The sequence below is a fragment of the Corapipo altera genome, unplaced genomic scaffold (genome assembly GCF_003945725.1).
Source record: "Corapipo altera isolate COAL_440 unplaced genomic scaffold, ASM394572v1 64, whole genome shotgun sequence".
Taxonomy (NCBI): domain Eukaryota; kingdom Metazoa; phylum Chordata; class Aves; order Passeriformes; family Pipridae; genus Corapipo; species Corapipo altera.
The window spans coordinates 692,740-711,327 of NW_020884893.1; the positions used below are offsets into that span (position 1 = coordinate 692,740).

At 50.6% G+C, this 18,588-nt stretch overlaps 1 protein-coding gene across 2 annotated transcripts in view; it reads right to left on the bottom strand.

Moving 5' to 3' along the window:
- The window catches only part of ACSS2 (acyl-CoA synthetase short chain family member 2), a 30,985-nt gene extending 18,886 nt beyond the window's left edge, over nucleotides 1–12,099 (bottom strand). Inside the window, exons 1-2 of one of the 2 annotated variants that reach the window (XM_027645872.1) lie at nucleotides 11,947–12,099; nucleotides 11,414–11,609 (exon numbers count right to left, since the gene is read on the bottom strand). In XM_027645872.1, coding sequence (XP_027501673.1) covers nucleotides 11,414–11,609; nucleotides 11,947–12,070 — 320 coding nt within the window. In that variant the 5' untranslated portion in view covers nucleotides 12,071–12,099. The remainder of the gene's footprint in view (nucleotides 1–11,413; nucleotides 11,610–11,946) is intronic. The other variant, XM_027645873.1, reaches the window with a different exon arrangement.
- Between the last annotated feature and the right edge of the window lie 6,489 nt (nucleotides 12,100–18,588).

The window sequence follows — 18,588 nt, forward strand, 5'->3', positions numbered from 1 at the left end:
TTGCATGGAGCAGCAGGAAGCACAGGCTGCATCAGTGGGAATTACGGTTTTCAAGGTAATTGCTGATGATAATTGTGGTTTACAAGGGTTATAACACTACAAAGACATGCTGGTGTAGAGGAGAAGGATGAAATGAAGGCAAGCAGCTGAAGTGTTAGAAGTTTTCAAGATCTGCCAGACCATCTGCAGATCCACACAGTCAGAAACAGAAAAATCACAGACCAAAGCAAACTAGGGACAAAGCCAAAGCCTTTCTGACCCCTGGAAATGCTCCCACTGAGGACCAAAGGGGCTGCAGATCATTTAAGCTTCTCCTCTAAACTCCCGTGGCACATCACTCTCTTTTTACAAGGACATGTAGTGAGAGGCCAAGCAGGAGTGGCTTCAACTGAAAGACAGGAGGTTTAGATTGGATATTAGGAAGAAATTCTTCCCTGTGAGGGTGGGGAGGCCCTGGCACAGGTTGCCACTTCCTGGAAGTGTTCAAGGCCTGGTTGGGTGGGACTTTGAGCAACCTGGTCTAGTGGAAGGTGTCCCTGCACATGGCAGGGGGTGAAACGAGATGGTTTTTCAGGTCCCTCCAAACCAAACCATTCCACGACTCTCTGATTAAATAAAAGCATTAACCCAAGGTGACCAAGCACAGCTGCAGTGTGGGGCACCTGGAAGGTAAAGTTTCAGAGAACAGCAAATCACCTCAAAGCCACCAGGTTGCATTCCCCAACCGGCAGGGAGGTGATGGCAGCCCAGAGGGCAACTCTGCTTAATGCAGGAAAAAGGCTCCACGTTTTACCTGCTGGAAAGTACCCTTAAGAAAACATGGATTCCCAGCTTGAGAAAGGTTTTGGAAGAGGCAAAGAAGCAACAGGAAATGATGCAACACCACAGGAAGAATTTGCACAGTGGGGAACCACACAGAGACTCCAGTAGGGCAGAGATGGGGACAGTGAGAATGTCCGCCCCAGGACCTTCTCTGTTGCCATCTAAACTAAAACAAGCTCAGAGCCCAAAATGCATCCTGAGCGTGGGACCAAGTGCTGCATGAGAGGCATGGGATGGAGACAGCATGACCACCAGCTCCTGCTCCAGGAGCAGCCTGTCCCCAGAGCAGGTTACAAGGTAAAGGAAGGAATTTTCCTGCTGCGGTGACAGCTCCTCACGTGCAAGGTCACTGGGGGCAGCCAGATGGGCTCATGGCTCCCTGATTCATTCCACGTCCAGAATTAGAGCAGCCAAAATGCCAGGGAGAGCTGGGCCCAGCCAAGCTCCTGCCATGTGTGGAATGGGCTCACGTGTGTGCCCCGTGGGCAGCGGGAGCCCCGGGCCCTTCTGGCGCCTGCCCAGTGCCAGCTGCTCACACACCTCGTGTTTTCAGGACACTCCCCAAACCTGCAGCCTGAAAAGGGTCTGCCTGGAGACAGCCTGGTCCTTTGGGAACAAGAGCAGCCAAAACTGACAAAAATAGGATTTCCCCCTCCACCCCAGCCTTGCTTATGCCCATTTGACACAGGAACGGCAGTTGAGTAGAGACACCTTTAAAAAACAGATTATGGTGAAATGTGGAGTTTGGGGAGACCAGCTGTGCAAGATAATCAGAAAAAGACAGCATTTCATCAGAAAAAAATGCTGGTATTAGCATGGATTGTTCAGTGTGGAAATAAATACTCCTGAACAGACTGCCCAAGCAGATGGGTCTGCAGCAGGTCTGCACCTCTGGCTCCAGGTTTGCAAAAAACCTTCATGAGAACATTTCATAATAACAGGGCAGCCAGCCCAGCCCTGCCCATGCTTAATGTCACCCACCTCCCACCACAGTAATGCACGGCAGGGATTTCCCAAAGCAGTTCTGGGAAGGCTGAGAGGTATTTTGAGCAGCAGGTTTACCAGAAAGCTCAGGCTCTACCATCCCTGTAGCCAGGCTTGAATCCCGTTGCACCATGATAAGGATCATGAAAGAAGAAGTGGTGTAACAACAGAGTGCAGCTTGGGAGGGGCTGGTGAAAAGGTTATCCCAGTGAGTTCAGAAATATTTGGCAGCAATGACAGAATACTGTTGAGTAAATCTGGGAACAGAAATCCTAGGGAAAAGAAAAATCTGGCCAGTTTAACAGCATCTCCTCCTAAAACCACACAGTTAAATCTGAGAACTGCATTAAAACCACTCAATGATTTTCCCCTCCAGTGCCCCCCATACACATAGGTAGGGCCTAACAAGGCTCTTCTTCAAATCCACCTCTGAGCCAAACCATCACAACTTAAAGTTGACCATGTTCCTGGGATGAACAGGTTCCTACTGCCACAAAGAAACCCAAACCAGGCCGGCAATCAGGAGCCCTGTGCTCTACAGAGCATGATGCACAAAGTCCAGCCCCAGCTCAACACAGGCGTTACTGTGCCTGCATTTTACAAAACAGCTAAAGCAGAGCTTATTTCTACAGGGACACTGGGCCACCATCTGCTCTTTGATCAAGGAATCAGTCTTCTAATCACCTTCAAAAATAGCCATGTGGAAACGCAGCCTACAAAGCAAACACCCAACACCCTGCATGGTTGTTAGTGTCCCATAGGAAAACCACATCCATCTTTCTGTCCTTCCTTCTCGTTAAATACACTCTCAGCTACTGTCTGTATTTGCTGCCTTTCAGAACCTAAACAAATACCAGAAGCATCTAGAGAAATAATATTTATCTTGTGCAGCCCAAACACCGTTCACTTTGCCATACCCTGAGCAATCCTACAGCACAGAGTCCAGCTGGAGGGACACTGCTCCAAAATCACTCCTTTATTACTGACCTGCCAGAATTCCCTCCAATTTTCCCCACTCATGCCAGGTTATGCCCTAAAATCTACTTCAAGCCCCTTTCTTTAGGCAGCAGGGTGCTCAGACATCTCCAAAGGAACCATCCAGTCAAGGGGAGATGCATTAACTCTAATCATCTTCTCACTTTCCAACATTATTTTACAGCACAAGAGAACAGCCACCGAAGAAAAATGCCAGCTTTTTGCCTATTTTATTCAGAGGAAAGGGTTTTTTTAAGCAACTTCAATTATTTTTTTTGGAAACAGAATGATTACACAGCGTTGCAACAGAGGTCATGTGCAAGACTCATGCAGTACATCATCGAGTCTGGCTGCCCTCAGCCAGTGCTTGGAACCCTGCAAGCCAAACCCATGGAATGCTGTGGAAAAATGTGAGAGTTTGACATGAGAGGAAACATTTTAGATGTTTACCAGCAGTAAGTTTTTCAGAGGAGCAAGGACTATTTTTATCAGTCCAACAGGAGGACAGCTTATTTTCAGCAAAACAGTTGATTCCTTGTTTAAACAATTTACAGTTAGGCCATGGAACAATTTACAGATCCTGGATGAAGCTTCTGTAACTAAAATAATCAAAAAGTTACCTGTAGCTGGGAAATGCCCCTTTTTGGCAAATAACTGCATCTCTGGATGGAGCATCCTGCCAAATTTTGAAGATCTTCCAGAAACACAGAAAGCCAGGCAAGTTGATTTCAACGGAGGCTCAAACAATATCCATGAAGGCCATGAGAGGAAATTTAAACTTTTAATCAGATTTTATGGTGGGCATTTCACCTTCATGCCTCATAAACCTCTACAGGTGAGGACCAGGTGTCACCTGCTTGACTGTCATCTAAAGAACATCTCTTAGAAGATGGTCAGTGGCAATAGGAATGGAGAACATGCTTCACTATCACAGAATGGATGGTTTGGGTTGGAAGAGACCTTAAAAACCATGGTTCCATGGGCAGGGACACCTTCCACTAGACCAGGTTGCTCCAAGCCCTGTCCAACCTGGTCTTGGACACTTCCAAGGATGGGGCAGCCACAGCTTCTCTGGGCTATCAGGTAGCTGGGTGTGAAAAAAAACAACCAGGAAAGCCCTCGATTTCCTTGAGGGATTCCCCTAAAGAAGGGAGGTGACACCTAAGAAAGTGATGAGCTTTGAATTCATGGCCAACTGCCAGGGCTCACGATTTCCTATCACACCACATTTCGACACTTACAACAAGTGATGTGCAGAAATGCAAGCAGAGAACTGAAACCTGCTCCAACAGGCCCCAGCTCCCTGGGCTGGGGGGAGGCAAGAGGTCTTGTGGTTTCACAGTGGGTGTTACAGCCCAAGAGCTTTGGGCACAGAGAGCCCACCAGGCACAGCCAAGGCAACTACCCCCAGGAAAGATGCCACACTTGGAACAAGAGCCACTCACACCTCTTTTGGCAAAGCCTGATCAATTCATCCCCTACTTGGAGCACCCACACGGAGCCTGAGCCTTGTCCACTGCAGCTCCGTTCACACCAGGGTGCCAGGGAAGAACACACAAGCCATTCACCCAGCTAAAATAATCAGGTTTTCTAGTCCAATAAGCAAACTGAAGGCTCTGATCTTCCATGTCCTGGATCTGTACAGGAGTTCACCATCCCCTCTGTCCAGGAACTCCATTTATCCACCCCAAGCTTCAACTCTGCTGCCAATATCTGCAATATGCCATCACTGCCCAACTGTGGTGCCCCTCCCAACAGTAACCAAGTATTCTTAAAACATATCAAGTTCCCTGTAATACCTGCCAGCACAACAAGATAAAAGTTTCACAGACATGTAGAAAATCCAGGTACTCTTGTCTGTGCACACACCCTCCTCAGTAATGACCCCAGGCAGTTATTGTGCTACACATGCCCAGAGCTGTGCAGAAATGCAGCTTTGGACAAGGTATAAACCAACAACTTTGGGTAAGAGTGTAAGCAGAAACTTATGAAAAATTTTTAAATCCCTCGTCCTGAATCACCAGAGCAAGACCCTCTCTCAGAGCAATGAGCAGCACGAGGAAAAAGTACTAAATAAGAACATAAAAGATGCCATGGGTGTCATTTAAGCCTCAGCACGGCACTTCAGCACTGGGGTGTTCATAGCAGCTCAGCCAAGAGCCTCTCAGACTAAACCAAAATGTCATGTTGGGGCAGAACCAGCATCTGATGTTTTGTCTCCAGGACCAGCAGCAGGAGATGCTGTTTCTGGAGGGCACGTGAGCCCCCATCAGCAGCTTGGTTTCAACACTGTCCTTGGGGGACCTGCTGCTGGTCCTGAAAAGTGACCCCTGAAAGTGAGGAAGCAAAGGGCAACAGTAAACGAGCACCAAAAAACACTGTTCTTCCATCCACAGTTAAGTTACTTTCTTGAACAACCTTTTGTGGGAAACTTCCAGAAGGAAAACAGCCGTATCCATGCCTTACAGCCGCCTGCCCCGTGCTCCGGCACTGCCAGCAGCTCCAGCAGCTCTCCCAGCAGCCTGCACTGCTCCATGCACACACTGACCCTGTTCCACTAGGGATGCAAGTCAGATCTACTGTTTCCCAGGACCCCCTTCATTGCTCTCTCCGAGCAAAGAGGGGCTGGCAACCTCCCAGCCCTTGGCAGGGCAGCCCTTTGCAAACACCACCAGCACACCCTGGCCAGCAGCTCTGCAATTCCACATCCAAGTTCCTGCCCTCCTCTGCAGCACATGCCATCTAATCCCGGGCACTTACAGACATCCCACTTGTTTATCTGGTCAAATACTTCCTGGATACTCCCTTGTATTTATATAGATGGATGCTGTATCCCTGCCAATAGCAGCTACCAAGGGTTTCTGAGCACAAAGGCTGGGAACAAACAGATCCAACAAAACCCAAAGGAAAGCTGCTCCCCTGAATCAAGGCAGCTGAGCTGCTCTCCCAAGCTGGAGGGCTTAAACAACCCCTCTCCTCGCTGCTCTGCCATGGAGCAACCACACAAGTGCTGCCTGAGTGCCTTCTTTCTTAACAGATTTGACTTAACAGAGGAGAAAGGTCCCATTCTGTCTACAGAAGCAGAATTACACGTTACTTGAGCTCAGTAAAAGCTACTTCCAAAGAAAATCTTGAGTAATGTAGAACACCCTCCCATGGAGGCACAAGTCCAGGGGTGCTTCTGAATGGGCAAAACCATGGGAAACCACAGACACCACGTAATCAAGTGGTCACCAACCTTTCACACCTGCCCCTTGCCCTTGTTGCACTGCAGAGCAGAACAGCACAAGGCTGGGAGAACTCACCACCTTCCTGCTCCTGCCCTGCATCCTGTGATGGAAAAGGCTCTGCAGAGGAGTAGCAGGGCTTGGGATCCCCAAAACATCAAATTAATCACCCTTCCCAGCATCTCCCTGAAAACCAGCAAGTGTAGCTGACGTGGGTGAGTCAAGTTCTGCTTCCCAGTCAGCCCCTGGAATGGGAAAACCATTTCCAGTGACTCCGTGCATGCCAGCTGCCTGAGTACCACAGTGCTCAACCCCTGACTCAGAGCATCCAGGAAAGCACACCCCAACATGGGAAACCCACAGGACAGGATGTGCCTGAAGGGTGTACTTTGCTGCTCTCACATATTTAGTTCATCCCTCACCTGGGAACTGCCTCAGAGATTTCTCTAGTAATGAAGAGGACGAAGCATATGAGTACGAGCCATTAACAGAACCACTTGGGAATGAAGACCCTCAAGATATAACAGGAGAAAACCAGCAGATGTCAGGTCTCGGTGCACACACACAGAGACCTTGGAAACAAGTTTCAGAACATGATCCCTGTGTTTTCCAGCCTCTCAGGCCAAACCAAGAACCAGTAAAGCTTTAAGCAGACATCACCATGCTGCCCTGAGGCAGCACTGTCTTCATATCTCATCTGCAACCAAACCTGCAGGAGGACAATCAGAGCAGTTACATGGAACTGGTTAATTTTCAGCCCAGCATGGCCTTGCTCCAAACAGCCAAGAGCCCACAGCTGGAGGCTCCATCCACCTATGGCTCCATCCACCTATGGAGAAATGCCAGGGAGATACACCTGAGGACGAGCTCTGAGTCCCTCCTGCCCCAGTTTGCACTTATATATGAGTACCCAACACAGCAGCTGCTTGCACTACTGCCACAGCACTAACCACACTGCTGGGTGACTGTCCCAGAACTGGGAGAGGAAGAATTCCAAAGAAGTTGGGAAAGCACATGACTTGGACGTGTCTGAGCTACTACACTACTCCCTTTACTCCACGTTTCAATCCTGTGTTTCTGTTGATGCTCCCACCACTCCCACTCCAGCACTACCCACACAGCTCAGTCAGAGATGTTCTCATTTGGAGGGATGAGAAATGCTTTCTGGAGCATTCAGGCACATGCAGCCAGTTTTGTAACCCCCTCCCAGGCTGGCAGATTACACAAAGAGAGAACAGAGTTACACTTTCTGGCATGGCAACTGCAACTGTCATTGCCCCTGAAGCGGGTACAAGATTTACAGCTCAATAAAACACTAATACATCCAGTGTAATTTCTTTCCTACTTCAGGTGCATCCGATCTCCTTGATCTCCAGAAGCAGAGCACTGTACTGTCCAGAAATGCTTCCAAAGGAATTAATATCTGCCAAACCCACCAATCTATCACTCAGCACACACAGTGGGGAGATAACACGGATTTCCGAGGATGCTGAAGGGGCCACCCCTTTTCCCATGGAAATCCTCATCAGGAAAGGAGCTGTGCTGAGCCTGGGTAGGGCTGTGAGTATGAACCAGACCAGGCACAGGCCTGCAAGTGTGGATCAGTAAAACCTTCTCAGTGGTGAATTTTGTTCTTTAAACAAACTGTGTGATTTAGGGGTGTGCTTTCACCACCAGAAGAGTGTTGAAAGAGGCTTCATCACTGGAACTATAACAAGTCATCCAGGAAGTTACCAAAGAAATGAAGAGTCAGTTTGACATGGGACACTCCAAAGCCCTGAAGCCAGTGGGAGCAGCAGAGCCAAGTGCATCATGGAGAAACTGGCTACAATTAAGCACTTTAAAAGGCTGGATATTAACAGCCAGCATCCTCAGTCACAGCCTCTGTGCATATGAAAAATGTGTGGGTTGATCTGGTTGTTTTTCTTTTCTTTTTTTTTTAAAAAATGCTCTGTAGTTGTGAGGTTTTTTTCTTGCAGAAAGTTTTATTGGAAGATATGTCAGAGCTACAAGCCCATAAATCCTGTATTACATTTTAAAATAAAATAAAATAAAGAAACCCAAACCAAACAAACCATGCCTTCTCATCTTATATTTGCATGTCCTGCTTGTTCTAGGGAACAAGGGAATAATGCAGTTATTCTCTTGTTTAAACAAAGCTCCAGAGAGCTCCAGCAGCCTTTATTATCTGTATTGCTCCTTTCTAGGTGTGTTATATCATATGCCAATATCAAGAAAGCAGAAAATTAATACACTCTCCCAGAGCAGGCAGAAGCCAGCAGCCCCTGCTAAGCCCCCACACCTTGGCTACAGGGACTCTAAAAACACTGTGCAAAGCTGCACCTCCTGCCCCTGTCCCCTGGTCCCACCAAGCACCACCAGCACTGCAGCTGGAGTGACTGGTTTGAGAACCAGAGGCACAGGTTATGCACAGAGCAGGCTGCATCCAAGAGCCTTCACACCCTGGGGTCTAATTAGAGAGAGTTTTGCAACGGGTGTTGTTCTTTTTGAATTCCCACCTGGTTACACTTTCACCTCCACAGCTGCCCAGGCTGAAGTTTAGCTGAGATCACTGACAGACACTTCAGCACAGAACTAAGGGCTGCCCCAGTGCCATGGGCATGTCTGCAGCACAACTGAAGGAATACTGTGCTCCTGCCCTAATTAACCACCCATAACAAAGTCCTCAGCACTGCTGCAAGTCCCCTCAGTGTCCCAGCAGTTTGTCCAGCGTGCGTTTCACCTGCGAGTCCCACAGAAGCCACCACAGGTACCCACCCCCACAGTAACCACTGGGACTGACCTCAGCCTTTCCACACAATTGTGAAAGAGATTTCGCTTTTGAGAGCAGCACTTTATCAGAAGCGTTTCCTGGAGCTTCTGTTCCTCTTTTTAGGCCACATCAGCAATACCAAGCAGAGGAAGAGGAATCAAAAGCAGCAGAAAGAGAAATACTTGTAACGTTCGTGAGCAGTGTGAGATACCAGAGTGGAACAGGCCACAGGGAGAATCCAAGTGTTTCCTGCAACTCAGGATGGGCATTTTGAACTACACAGTCCTCCTAACAGCACCGTGAGGACACCACGACAGCAAACGTCACCTATGTACAAATTCTGGAGCATGAAGCAATCCCTTGTACTGCCCTTTGAGCTGAAAATGCAATTCCATGTGGTTTGGGATTAGACCCCCTGAGTGGAGCCAATTTGGGCAGTCCTGGACTGCTGGTGGTGCAGGAACCTCCAGAGCAGCTCGGCCATAACAAATGCAAATGAACTGCTGGCTCCTTCCAATCCCAGCGAGGCTGGAGACAGCCAGTCAGCAGCTGAGTTTTGTCAGCACACATCACTTCTCAGGGACACTCGGCAATGCCTCCAAACATTATTCACCTCTTCCCTAATTTCTCCTCTCTGAAAGCAGAGACCATGGTCCTGTATCTTTTCAGAGCTCCCAGAGGTGGGCAGTCACCCATACCTTGGTACAAGATCAGCACATTTTCCCACTTAGCAGGCTACAGACTTCTTAGAAGCTCAGGTATTCAAAAATAAAAAAACCTGTTTGGCTTTCAGAGGCTTTAATTTCTCTTTTCATCTTTCATACAGCACGACAAACCTCAAGTGCTTTAGGGAGCCAGGCTCATTCCAGAATGTTAAACACAAAATGTCAGAGGACAAGATGAGAGCAATTAATTATTGTTTTGTTTTGAAGAAAAGCACGTGCTCAGAGAGGAGTAATTTCATGAGACACAGCCCTCGGCCCCACTTCCTCAGTGCCACAGGTCTGCAGGTCAGTACCACACATGTCATGTCCAGTGTGCCTCTTCCATCCCTCCCACTGGCATTCCCACCTGACACAACATTCCCAGCAACACACAGCAGTGCCAGGTCACTTGTGACAGAACCATGCTAGGGAAGTTTATCCCAAAACAATCAGGGAAAACTGTCTGCTGAGGAGGAGGAGAGACCTTATTTTTCAGCACTGTGAAACACCACAGCTGACAGTCACCCACCATTCTCATCTCCACTCCAAGTTTTGCTCAGCACCATAAATACCCACACACAGGCTGCCAGAATAACTAAGAAAAATCTTCACCAAGCCCAAATTAAAGCTGTAGGCTGCTGCCTCGCTGTCACCCAAAGATTTATGTGCAAGAAGAAGGTACCCAGTCCCTCCATAAAGCCCAGCACTGGCTGCCAAATGGCTCTGTTTGCTGGCACACCTTTACCTGAATGAGTTTACACAGTTTTCATTCAGAAGCCACAGTCATTTTGCATCTGAGCGAGTCTGAGAATGTATTTAACTAGCAGGGAAGTATAAACACTTTCAACATTTCACCTGTGCCTTATCAATGTGATTATTTGCTAGGCAGTGCATGTAATTCCTCTGTTGAGGCAGGAGTGCTATGGATAGAAATTCCAGTGTGAGCCCTTTACACCAAGGGAAACCTTCAACTGCACAAATCACTTAGAGGATCTGACATTTTTATTGCAATGACGGTAAGACTTCTCCAGCTGCTCTGCTGAATGACTCCCCATATCCCAATGAGTGCATCCCTAACACAGGGTACATTTAATTGTGCTTCTGCACTGCCACATACAGTCATATCCATGCAGCATAAACACTGTTTCAAGGGAAATAGCAAAATGCACAGGAGAGCCAGGCATGGCTGTGTTTGGGGACACAGCTGAGGTGCCAGCTGAGCTAGTTCAGCAGGGATTGTTAATTCTGGAGCTCAGACATCGCCAGTGAAACCTACTTTGCATCAACATGAAAATTAAGTTTCACACAGATTTTAACACCAGTAACTACTCCGGTAACAAACACAAACATACTTGAGATAGGGCTGGAAGTAACTTTTCTTCCCAAAGGTAGATAAGCCAGTCTTTCTGAAAGCACCAGTGTTAACATGTTTAAGTACAATGAATCAGTATATAAGCTCAGGTATTTGGGGAAGGTTTCTGCCACAGGAGTGGAAGCTTGCCAGACCCACAAAACAAAAACATGGGAGATATGGGGTTTATGAGCTTTTAGCTGTCAGGCATTAGCTGTTCCTCACTCCAGGTCTCCGTCCACATCTACCTCCTTCACCGGGGAGTTGTAGCACCCGTCTCACTCCCATCTCCGACTGCTCTGAGCTCCCAGCAGGTACAACTGCAAAGGCAGAGCTGGGAGTCAGGTGCTCCCCGCTGCTATGCCGGGCACTCCAATGCATCCCAGGAAGGGCAGAGAAGCTCCACGGCACAGCTCTTCCCAAGGACACTGGAAGCAAACACTTGCTGTACCCACGTAAAGGTTAAAGCCTCTCAGGTTCTCAGCCTCTCATTCACCTCAGCGCAAACTGACACTGTTCGTCCCCTTTCGCGTGGTATTTCCACACCTTCCACACCACAACAAACCCAGAAACTCACCAGTAAAACGCGACTTTGTCCCCGAGCTTCTTCTCATTGACGTTTCTGTCCAGGAGGTTGTAGCAGATGTTGGTGGTCGCCCCTTTCATCCACTCCACGAAGATCTTCCCCTTGGTCACGTCGAAGTTGTACTTCAGGAAGGGTCCCGTGTGCTGGCTCTTCCAGTAGAACTCCTTAGCGATGTCACCCCAAAACTCTGCAAAGGCAGGCGGAGGCCACGGCTCGTGAGGGAGAAACAGGGATGAGGGGAAACAGGGATGAAGAAAACAGGGATGAAGAAAACAGTGATGAAGGGAAACAGGGATAAGGGGAAACAGGGATGAGGAAAACAGTGATGAAGAGAAACAGGGATGAGGGGAAACAGGGAGGGATGAGGCAGATGACACTTCTGCGGACACGAGGAGCACCCTCCGAACACCTCAGTCGTGGGGGGCTCCCCGCGGTCCCCACACACCCCCAAGCCCCGCGGGCAGCCCCGGGAGGGCCCGGGGAGCCGCTGCCCCGCCGCCCCGCTCCCGCCCGGCCCCGCTCACCGTGCGGCTCCTCCACGGAGCGCTGGTAGAGGCGCTGGTAGTGGGGCAAGGAGGGGACGTGGGCCGCGGGCAGCAGCTCGGGCCGCGGCCGGTAGAGCCGGGCCTGCTCCCCGGGCTGCACCATGGCGAGGCGCCGGGGCTCTGCCGGGCGGGGGCCGCCCAGCCCGCTCCACTCCGCCGCGCCGAGCCGGGGGCGGGCACGGCGGGCACGGCCCGCCCTCACGGCGGGGAGCGCGGCGGCACCGCCCCGCAGCGCCAGGGGTAGAGCCCGCCCGGCAGGCCCCGCGGCCCGAAGGGCGGCCGTGAGGCGCTGCGGGGAGGAGATATGGCACCCTGCGGCCGTGTAGCCCTGTGGGTGCTGTCCCCTCTCAGTGCTATCCCCCTGTGTCAGTGCCATGGCACCCCACAGCCGTGAGCCCCCTGAACGCCGTGTCCCCACTGTCAGTAGTGCCCCCTGTGTCATGGTGTCCCCCGGGCAGCCATGGCACCCTACAGCCGTGAGCCCCCTAAACGCCGTGTCCCCCTTGGCAGCCGTGTCCCTTCTGTCAGCCGTGTGCCCCCCATCAGCCGTGTTCACTGTGGCACTGGTGTTCCTCTGCCAGCCGTGTCCCTCTTGTCAGTGTGTCCCCTTGCAGCCACGTGTGCCCCCCAAACACCGTGTCCCTCTTGTCAGTGCTGTCCCCCTATCAGTCAGGTCACCCCACAGCCGTGAGCCCCTAAAATGCCGTGTCCTCCTTGTCAGCGGTGTCCCTTGTGTCAGTGGTGCCCCCTCTCAGCCATGTCACCCCCCAGCCGTGAGCCCCCTAAATGCCGTGTCCCCACTGTCAGTAGTGTCCCCTGTGTCAGTGGTGTCCCCCGGCAGCCGTGGCACCCACAGCCGTGAGCCCCCTAAACACCGTGTCCCCCTTGGCAGCCGTGTCCCTTCTGTCAGCCGTGTGCCCCCCTTCAGCCGTGTTCACTGTGGCACTGGTGTTCCTCTGCCAGCCATGTCCCTCTTGTCAGTGTGTCCCCCTGCAGCCACGTCTGCCCCCCAAACACCGTGTCCCTCTTGTCAGTGCTGTCCCCTGTGATAAATAAATAATTGTTATTCGTGAAACAAATGGGTGATTACGTCAAAATAAAACAAACGGATTGTAAAACTTAATTACACCCCCATAAAGAAATAAAACAGACCCTTACAAGGTCAAGGAGCCCTAAACCTCCCTATTATCCTAAAAATAAAATATGGGGTTTTTAGGTGCCTGTTCATCCAAGAATGCATGAATTATGACTGGTTGTAGAGATAACCCTTTTAGCTTTAGCTGTAAGAAAACCTATATATTAAATACTTAGCAAAAACCTGTAGAATGTATATGTATATGATATAATTAATATGCATGAAGTAGCTAAGATAAATATTAAATATACCCTGTAGTAGGTGTGCAGATCTGGGAAACTGGTCACCATTTCTGTCACCCAGCCAGCTGCTTGCTTTTATCATATAATAAACTCTTATTCAAAAACTTATAGAAACTCGAGACTTTGTTTATCACACCCCTGTGTCAGTGCTGTTCCCCTATCAGTCAGGTCACCCCACAGCCATGAGCCCCCCAAGTGCCGTGTCCTCCTTGTCAGCGGTGTCCCCTGTGTCAGTGGTGCCCCCTCTCAGCCATGTCACCCCCCAGCCGTGAGCCCCCGAACGCCGTGTCCCCCCCATCAATCACCTTTGCTGCAGCAGTGGTGTTCCTCTGCCAGCCGTGTCCCTTCTGTCAGCCATGTCCTCCCCAGCAGTGGTGACCTCCTGTCACCACAACAGGCGTGAGTCCCCCCCCACTGCCATGTCCCCACTGTCAGCTGTGTGTTCCTGTCAGTGGTGACCCCCTGCCAGCCATGTCCCTTCTGCCAGTGGTGACCCCCTGTCAGCCATGTCCCCCCCATCAGTGGTGACCCCCTATCAGCAGTGTCCCCTTTGTCAGTGTGTCCCCCTATCAGCCATGTCACACCCATCATCCTCATTAGTGGTGTTTCCCCCTGTCAGGCCTGTCCCCTCTGTCACTGCTGCCTTCTCCTGTCAGCCGTGCCTCTCCATCAGTGGTGTCCCTATGTTGGTGGTGTCCCCTCTGAGACATGTCCCCTCCATTAGAGGTGTCTCCCCCCCATCAGTGGTGTCCCCTGTCAGCCCATGGCCCCCCACCATCAGCCCCTATGCCAGCACCGTGTCCCCATAAGCAGAGCTGCCCCATCAGCCACATCTCCCTCATCAGCAGTGTCCCCCAGGAGCTGAGTCCCCTCAGTGCCAGTCCTTGCCACTTTGCCAGGCACAGGAGACCAACTCAGAGCTCCAGCAGAGATCCTCCTTCATACGCCCACCACAAGCCAGAGGCCATGGCCACACCCTGTGCCTGGTCCCTCTGCAGAAAACAACCTTCCTTTGGATTCATGACCTTCCACTTCACCACCACTGAGCTGGGTGAGCACAGTAAGCCGTGGCAGTTTACTGAGCACCTTCCCCCTGCAAAAATTGTACAGACTTTGTGCAGTTAGTGAGAAATTAAACAAATTTTTAATCAAGAAGGCAGTTAAATACTGGAACAGGGGCTCAGAATGACAGCAGGGTCTCAGTCCTCAGACACAGACAAAACTCAACCAGAGAAGTCCCTGAGCAACCAGTCCCATTGGAGCAGGGGGCTGGACCTGGTGTCTCCCAGAGATCAGTGTGATTGCATGTGCCTGCCCTTGGAGACAGGAGTCACCTGTGGTTGTACCTCCTGCAGCCACTCCATTGTCATCCCAGTCCTTAACATTCCCTGAGTTCAGCCAGGCTGCCCCCATGGCATTGCCTGCCAAGGTGGTATTTCCCAGCTAGGCTGCCAAAACCTCAAATTCCACTTCTACACTGGGGAACATCACCCCTTGGAGCAAATCACTGCTGTGCCCAGGGAGCCACTTGCCTTGGAGTCAGGGAATTTTATGGTGGTTTGGGTTGGGGCCAAGGAACACCCAAGACATAAAAGTCCATAAACTTGAACTTGGCACAGTATTCCAGTGGTCTGGTGTCAGCGAGCAGGTACAGCCTAGATCAAGATCCTTGGTGTATTCCATGGTTTAGTGCACTCCCTGGGAGCATTGCCTTGCTGTACATGGGAGGAGTTGCAGACTTGTGGACTGGTCAGCACTGTCTGCTCTTCAAGCAGTGTTCTCATCAGCAAACAGGCCAGAAACAGTTCTACAGACAAAAGCAGCGGTGGTGGTGTGTATTTTCCACTAAGGATGCTCCCCAGTTTTGAAGGACATGTTTATCCTGAAGCTCCCTGCTCTGGGCTCAGTCTGCTGCCTTGCCCACACTGCCTGGGGGCAGAGATTCTTCTGTGACTCCATTTAGGAGGACACAGCTGATTTCCTCCAAGGTGAAACCCAGGAGTAGTTCAGGTATGTACAGATGGGCTGTACCCTGTGGACAGTATCACTCCAGAGATACTCTCTACACCCCTCCAACATGACCTCAGCAGGCTTTACACCCCAAATGGGTCAGTCACCCTCACATCACACTGCAGCACTGTAACAAAGCTTCCTCAGCCACGTGGCATCAAATCCCTGCTCTGGAAAGCTGCAGTGTGGCCTCACATTATTGATTTCATTGTTAGTAACAAAAAAAATCACCTGAAGGTGAAATCTCCAACACAAGTCCACATGTATCCAAATGCCCAATTTTAGTATATTCCTTGTTGGAGTTTCAGCCTGGGATCACCAGTCTCTGAGCCCAGGCTTGCCCAGTGGACACAGTACAAACACAGCCAAACCCTGCAAGGTATTTCCCTCCATCAGCCAGCATTTTCATTACCTCCAAGTTCCCTATTACAAAAAAGAGGTTTTCCTAAGAAAAACCCTGGGGTCTCTGACATGGGTATTTTTGAAGCTCCCCAGGAGCTATGGGAATTGCACTGCTCCAGCGCCGCCTTTGGATCGACAGTCTGGACACAGCCCCATGAGTTTCAGGGTACAGATGGCACATCATTTAACAAACCAACTGGAAATCACATTGCTCCTCTCCTGAGAAGCAGGACAAACACAACACTTTTAAACAATAACCCAACACTAAAGCCCTTCAGAAGCCACCTCAAGCTGAAAATTTTCTGTTACGAGTTGCCAACCTTTAGTTTTAGCAGCCTCTGTCTCAGGGATTTTGCACTTGCCAGCAGGGCCCAGCAGCTTTCCAACAAACCCTTGTCCCCCTACGTGCCAGGTCTGTTGTTCACCCTGGGAAAGGTCAAGCTGGGAAAGGGCTTTGTCACTCTCCCCATCATGGGACTGTCCCAGAGCCAGTGAAGAGGTGGTTTGCAGATCTGGGAGGCACCCTCTGCTTCTCTTCTTGTTGGCCTTTGGTTTTCACTGATTTATCCAGCTGAAATTCTTCACCAGGCTCAGTGACAGCATGATTTCTCTCCAGCAACTGTTGCCTCTGTGTGCAGCACATTCCAAGCCATGAGGCCAGGACAGCACCATGTCCCACCAGCCCTACAGCTGTCCCTCAGCCAGCATTGTCCAGTTTGGCTGCTGCAGCCAGGGAATTTTGTGGTTGTGCTGCAGCTGCCCACAGCTGGGGCCCAGGAAGCTGCCTGATGGGGAGAGGGTGCATCTCCTCTCAGAAAGCACCTGCAAAGCAGAAAATTCCAAATAGCCTCCCAGAGGCATTTTCCCAAGCTCTCTCCTCTTCCAGTAGCTCTCCAAGCACCAAGTGTACAGGGCTGCGAACTGCAGAGTTGGTACCATCAGTCAGATCCCCCATGGCACAAACACACTTTCATTTCAGTGTTCCACAGCTGAAACACCATAGAATCATAGAATTACAGAATGGTTTGGGTTGGAAGGGACCTTAAAGACCATCTTGTTCTTCCAACACCTTCCACTAGACCAGGTTGCTCCAAGCCCTGTCCAACCTGGCCTTGAACACATGTCCAGGCTTCCCTCTGTGATTTTTTGGGCTCTAGAGAAAGGGCTCCTGCTGCATGTCCATGCCTTGCTGGTCCAGCTCCCTCCTCTCCAGGGCATCTTGCATCCAGATGGGCTCCTGCCCTGGAAGCTGGTGTGTGGTGGGCTTGGATGCTGCAGGGTTTGCTCTGAGCTTGACTCCCAGCTGTTCTGACTCACCAGGCAGCCCAGGAAAACCAGCTGCATTTTGGGCACTTTATTTCCTCTTCCTGTAAAGAAATAAAAGTACATAAGGGGTACATGTTAACGCATATTAAGGTCTCTTGTAGAGACTCAGAGGGTCAAAAAAAAAGATACTGGCCAGGATATGTGGAGTCTTGCTTGGATACTCTGGAAACAGCCTTTCAGTGCAGCATCTGCAGCAGCTCAGTGGCTGTGGTGGGACTCTTCACTGCACCTTCCCTGATATGAAAGACCTCAGTCCTGGAAATGCTGGGGATGGGGGAAAGAAACTGGAAAGTGTGAAATGGTCCGTGCATCTCAGACCTTCTGATCCCAGTGGGGTGAGCATGAGGCAGCCTCACATGGGAAACTTGAGTTAATGTGGGCAAAGCACTGCTCCAGTAGAGCAGCTGACTTACCTGGGGCCCCAGCTGGGCATTGCCTTCTGACTGGCCTTGTTGCCAATAAATGTGTGGGAATCACATCCCTGTTCATGCAAATCACTGAGCATATCAGCCAGGTGGCAGCTTGAAGCAAGCAGACCTCCCTCCCCCGAGCACTTGATCCAAACTCCCTTCCCCTCAAAAATACATGAGAGTTACAAGTGGTTAAAGCCTCCATGCCCTGCTGAGGACATGCTGCCAAAGCACCTCCAAGGGTCTCTCCACACTTCTCACCATCTCTGCCACCACAGGGATCCTGCTGAGACACGTCCCAGGTGTGCTGTGGCATACCCCTCCCATGGGAGCACATGCATTCAGTTTGCCTGGGATGGGCTCTGTGCAGGAGATGGTTGGGGTCAGCTCTGGGGTCCTGTCACTGTTGGCTGTTTTTGGGACCAGCTCTGAGTGAAACCTGTGGAAGGGGCTCTTCTGCCCCTCTGCTCGTTCTGGGGCTCTTTTGCTCCTCTGCTCGCTTTGCAGTTGAATGTCTTTTCTTCCTTGCCAAAATCTGGGTGTGCAGGAGGCAACACAGCAGGAAGGATGCAACCCAGGAAGGCACAGAGGTGTGAGAGCAACAGCGAGGTCAGTGTGGTGGCTGAGGCTCCTGTCCTTGTGTGGAGGAGAAGGACAGCAAACCACCTGCTCTCCTACTGCCTGCCCACTCATCCCAGACCATCTCCTGAACAGGACAGCCTGGACCAGGGTCTGGCTATGCAGTTTCAGCATCTTGGTGATGGTAATCAGAGAAAGCATCTTTTTAGCATGGACCTTATCCTTGATGAACATGTCACAGCACATAAACAAGCTTATGCCTTGCATGGACGTGCCACAGGCAGTGAGAGGCTTTATCAGAATATCCTGCAGTGGGAAAGTTTTTTTTAACCATAGGCAAAGGCAGAGAATTGAGGAGCAGAACAAAAGAGCAAAGGGTCTGGAAGGAATCACAAGCGACACGAGCAAAAGCTCCTGGGACCTGCAGAGCAGGGGTGAGATGGAGTGGGAGGCACAGATGGAGTGGGAGGGTGTGATCAGGCTGTGGATCTTCCTTCTGGGGTTTTCAGGGCTAATT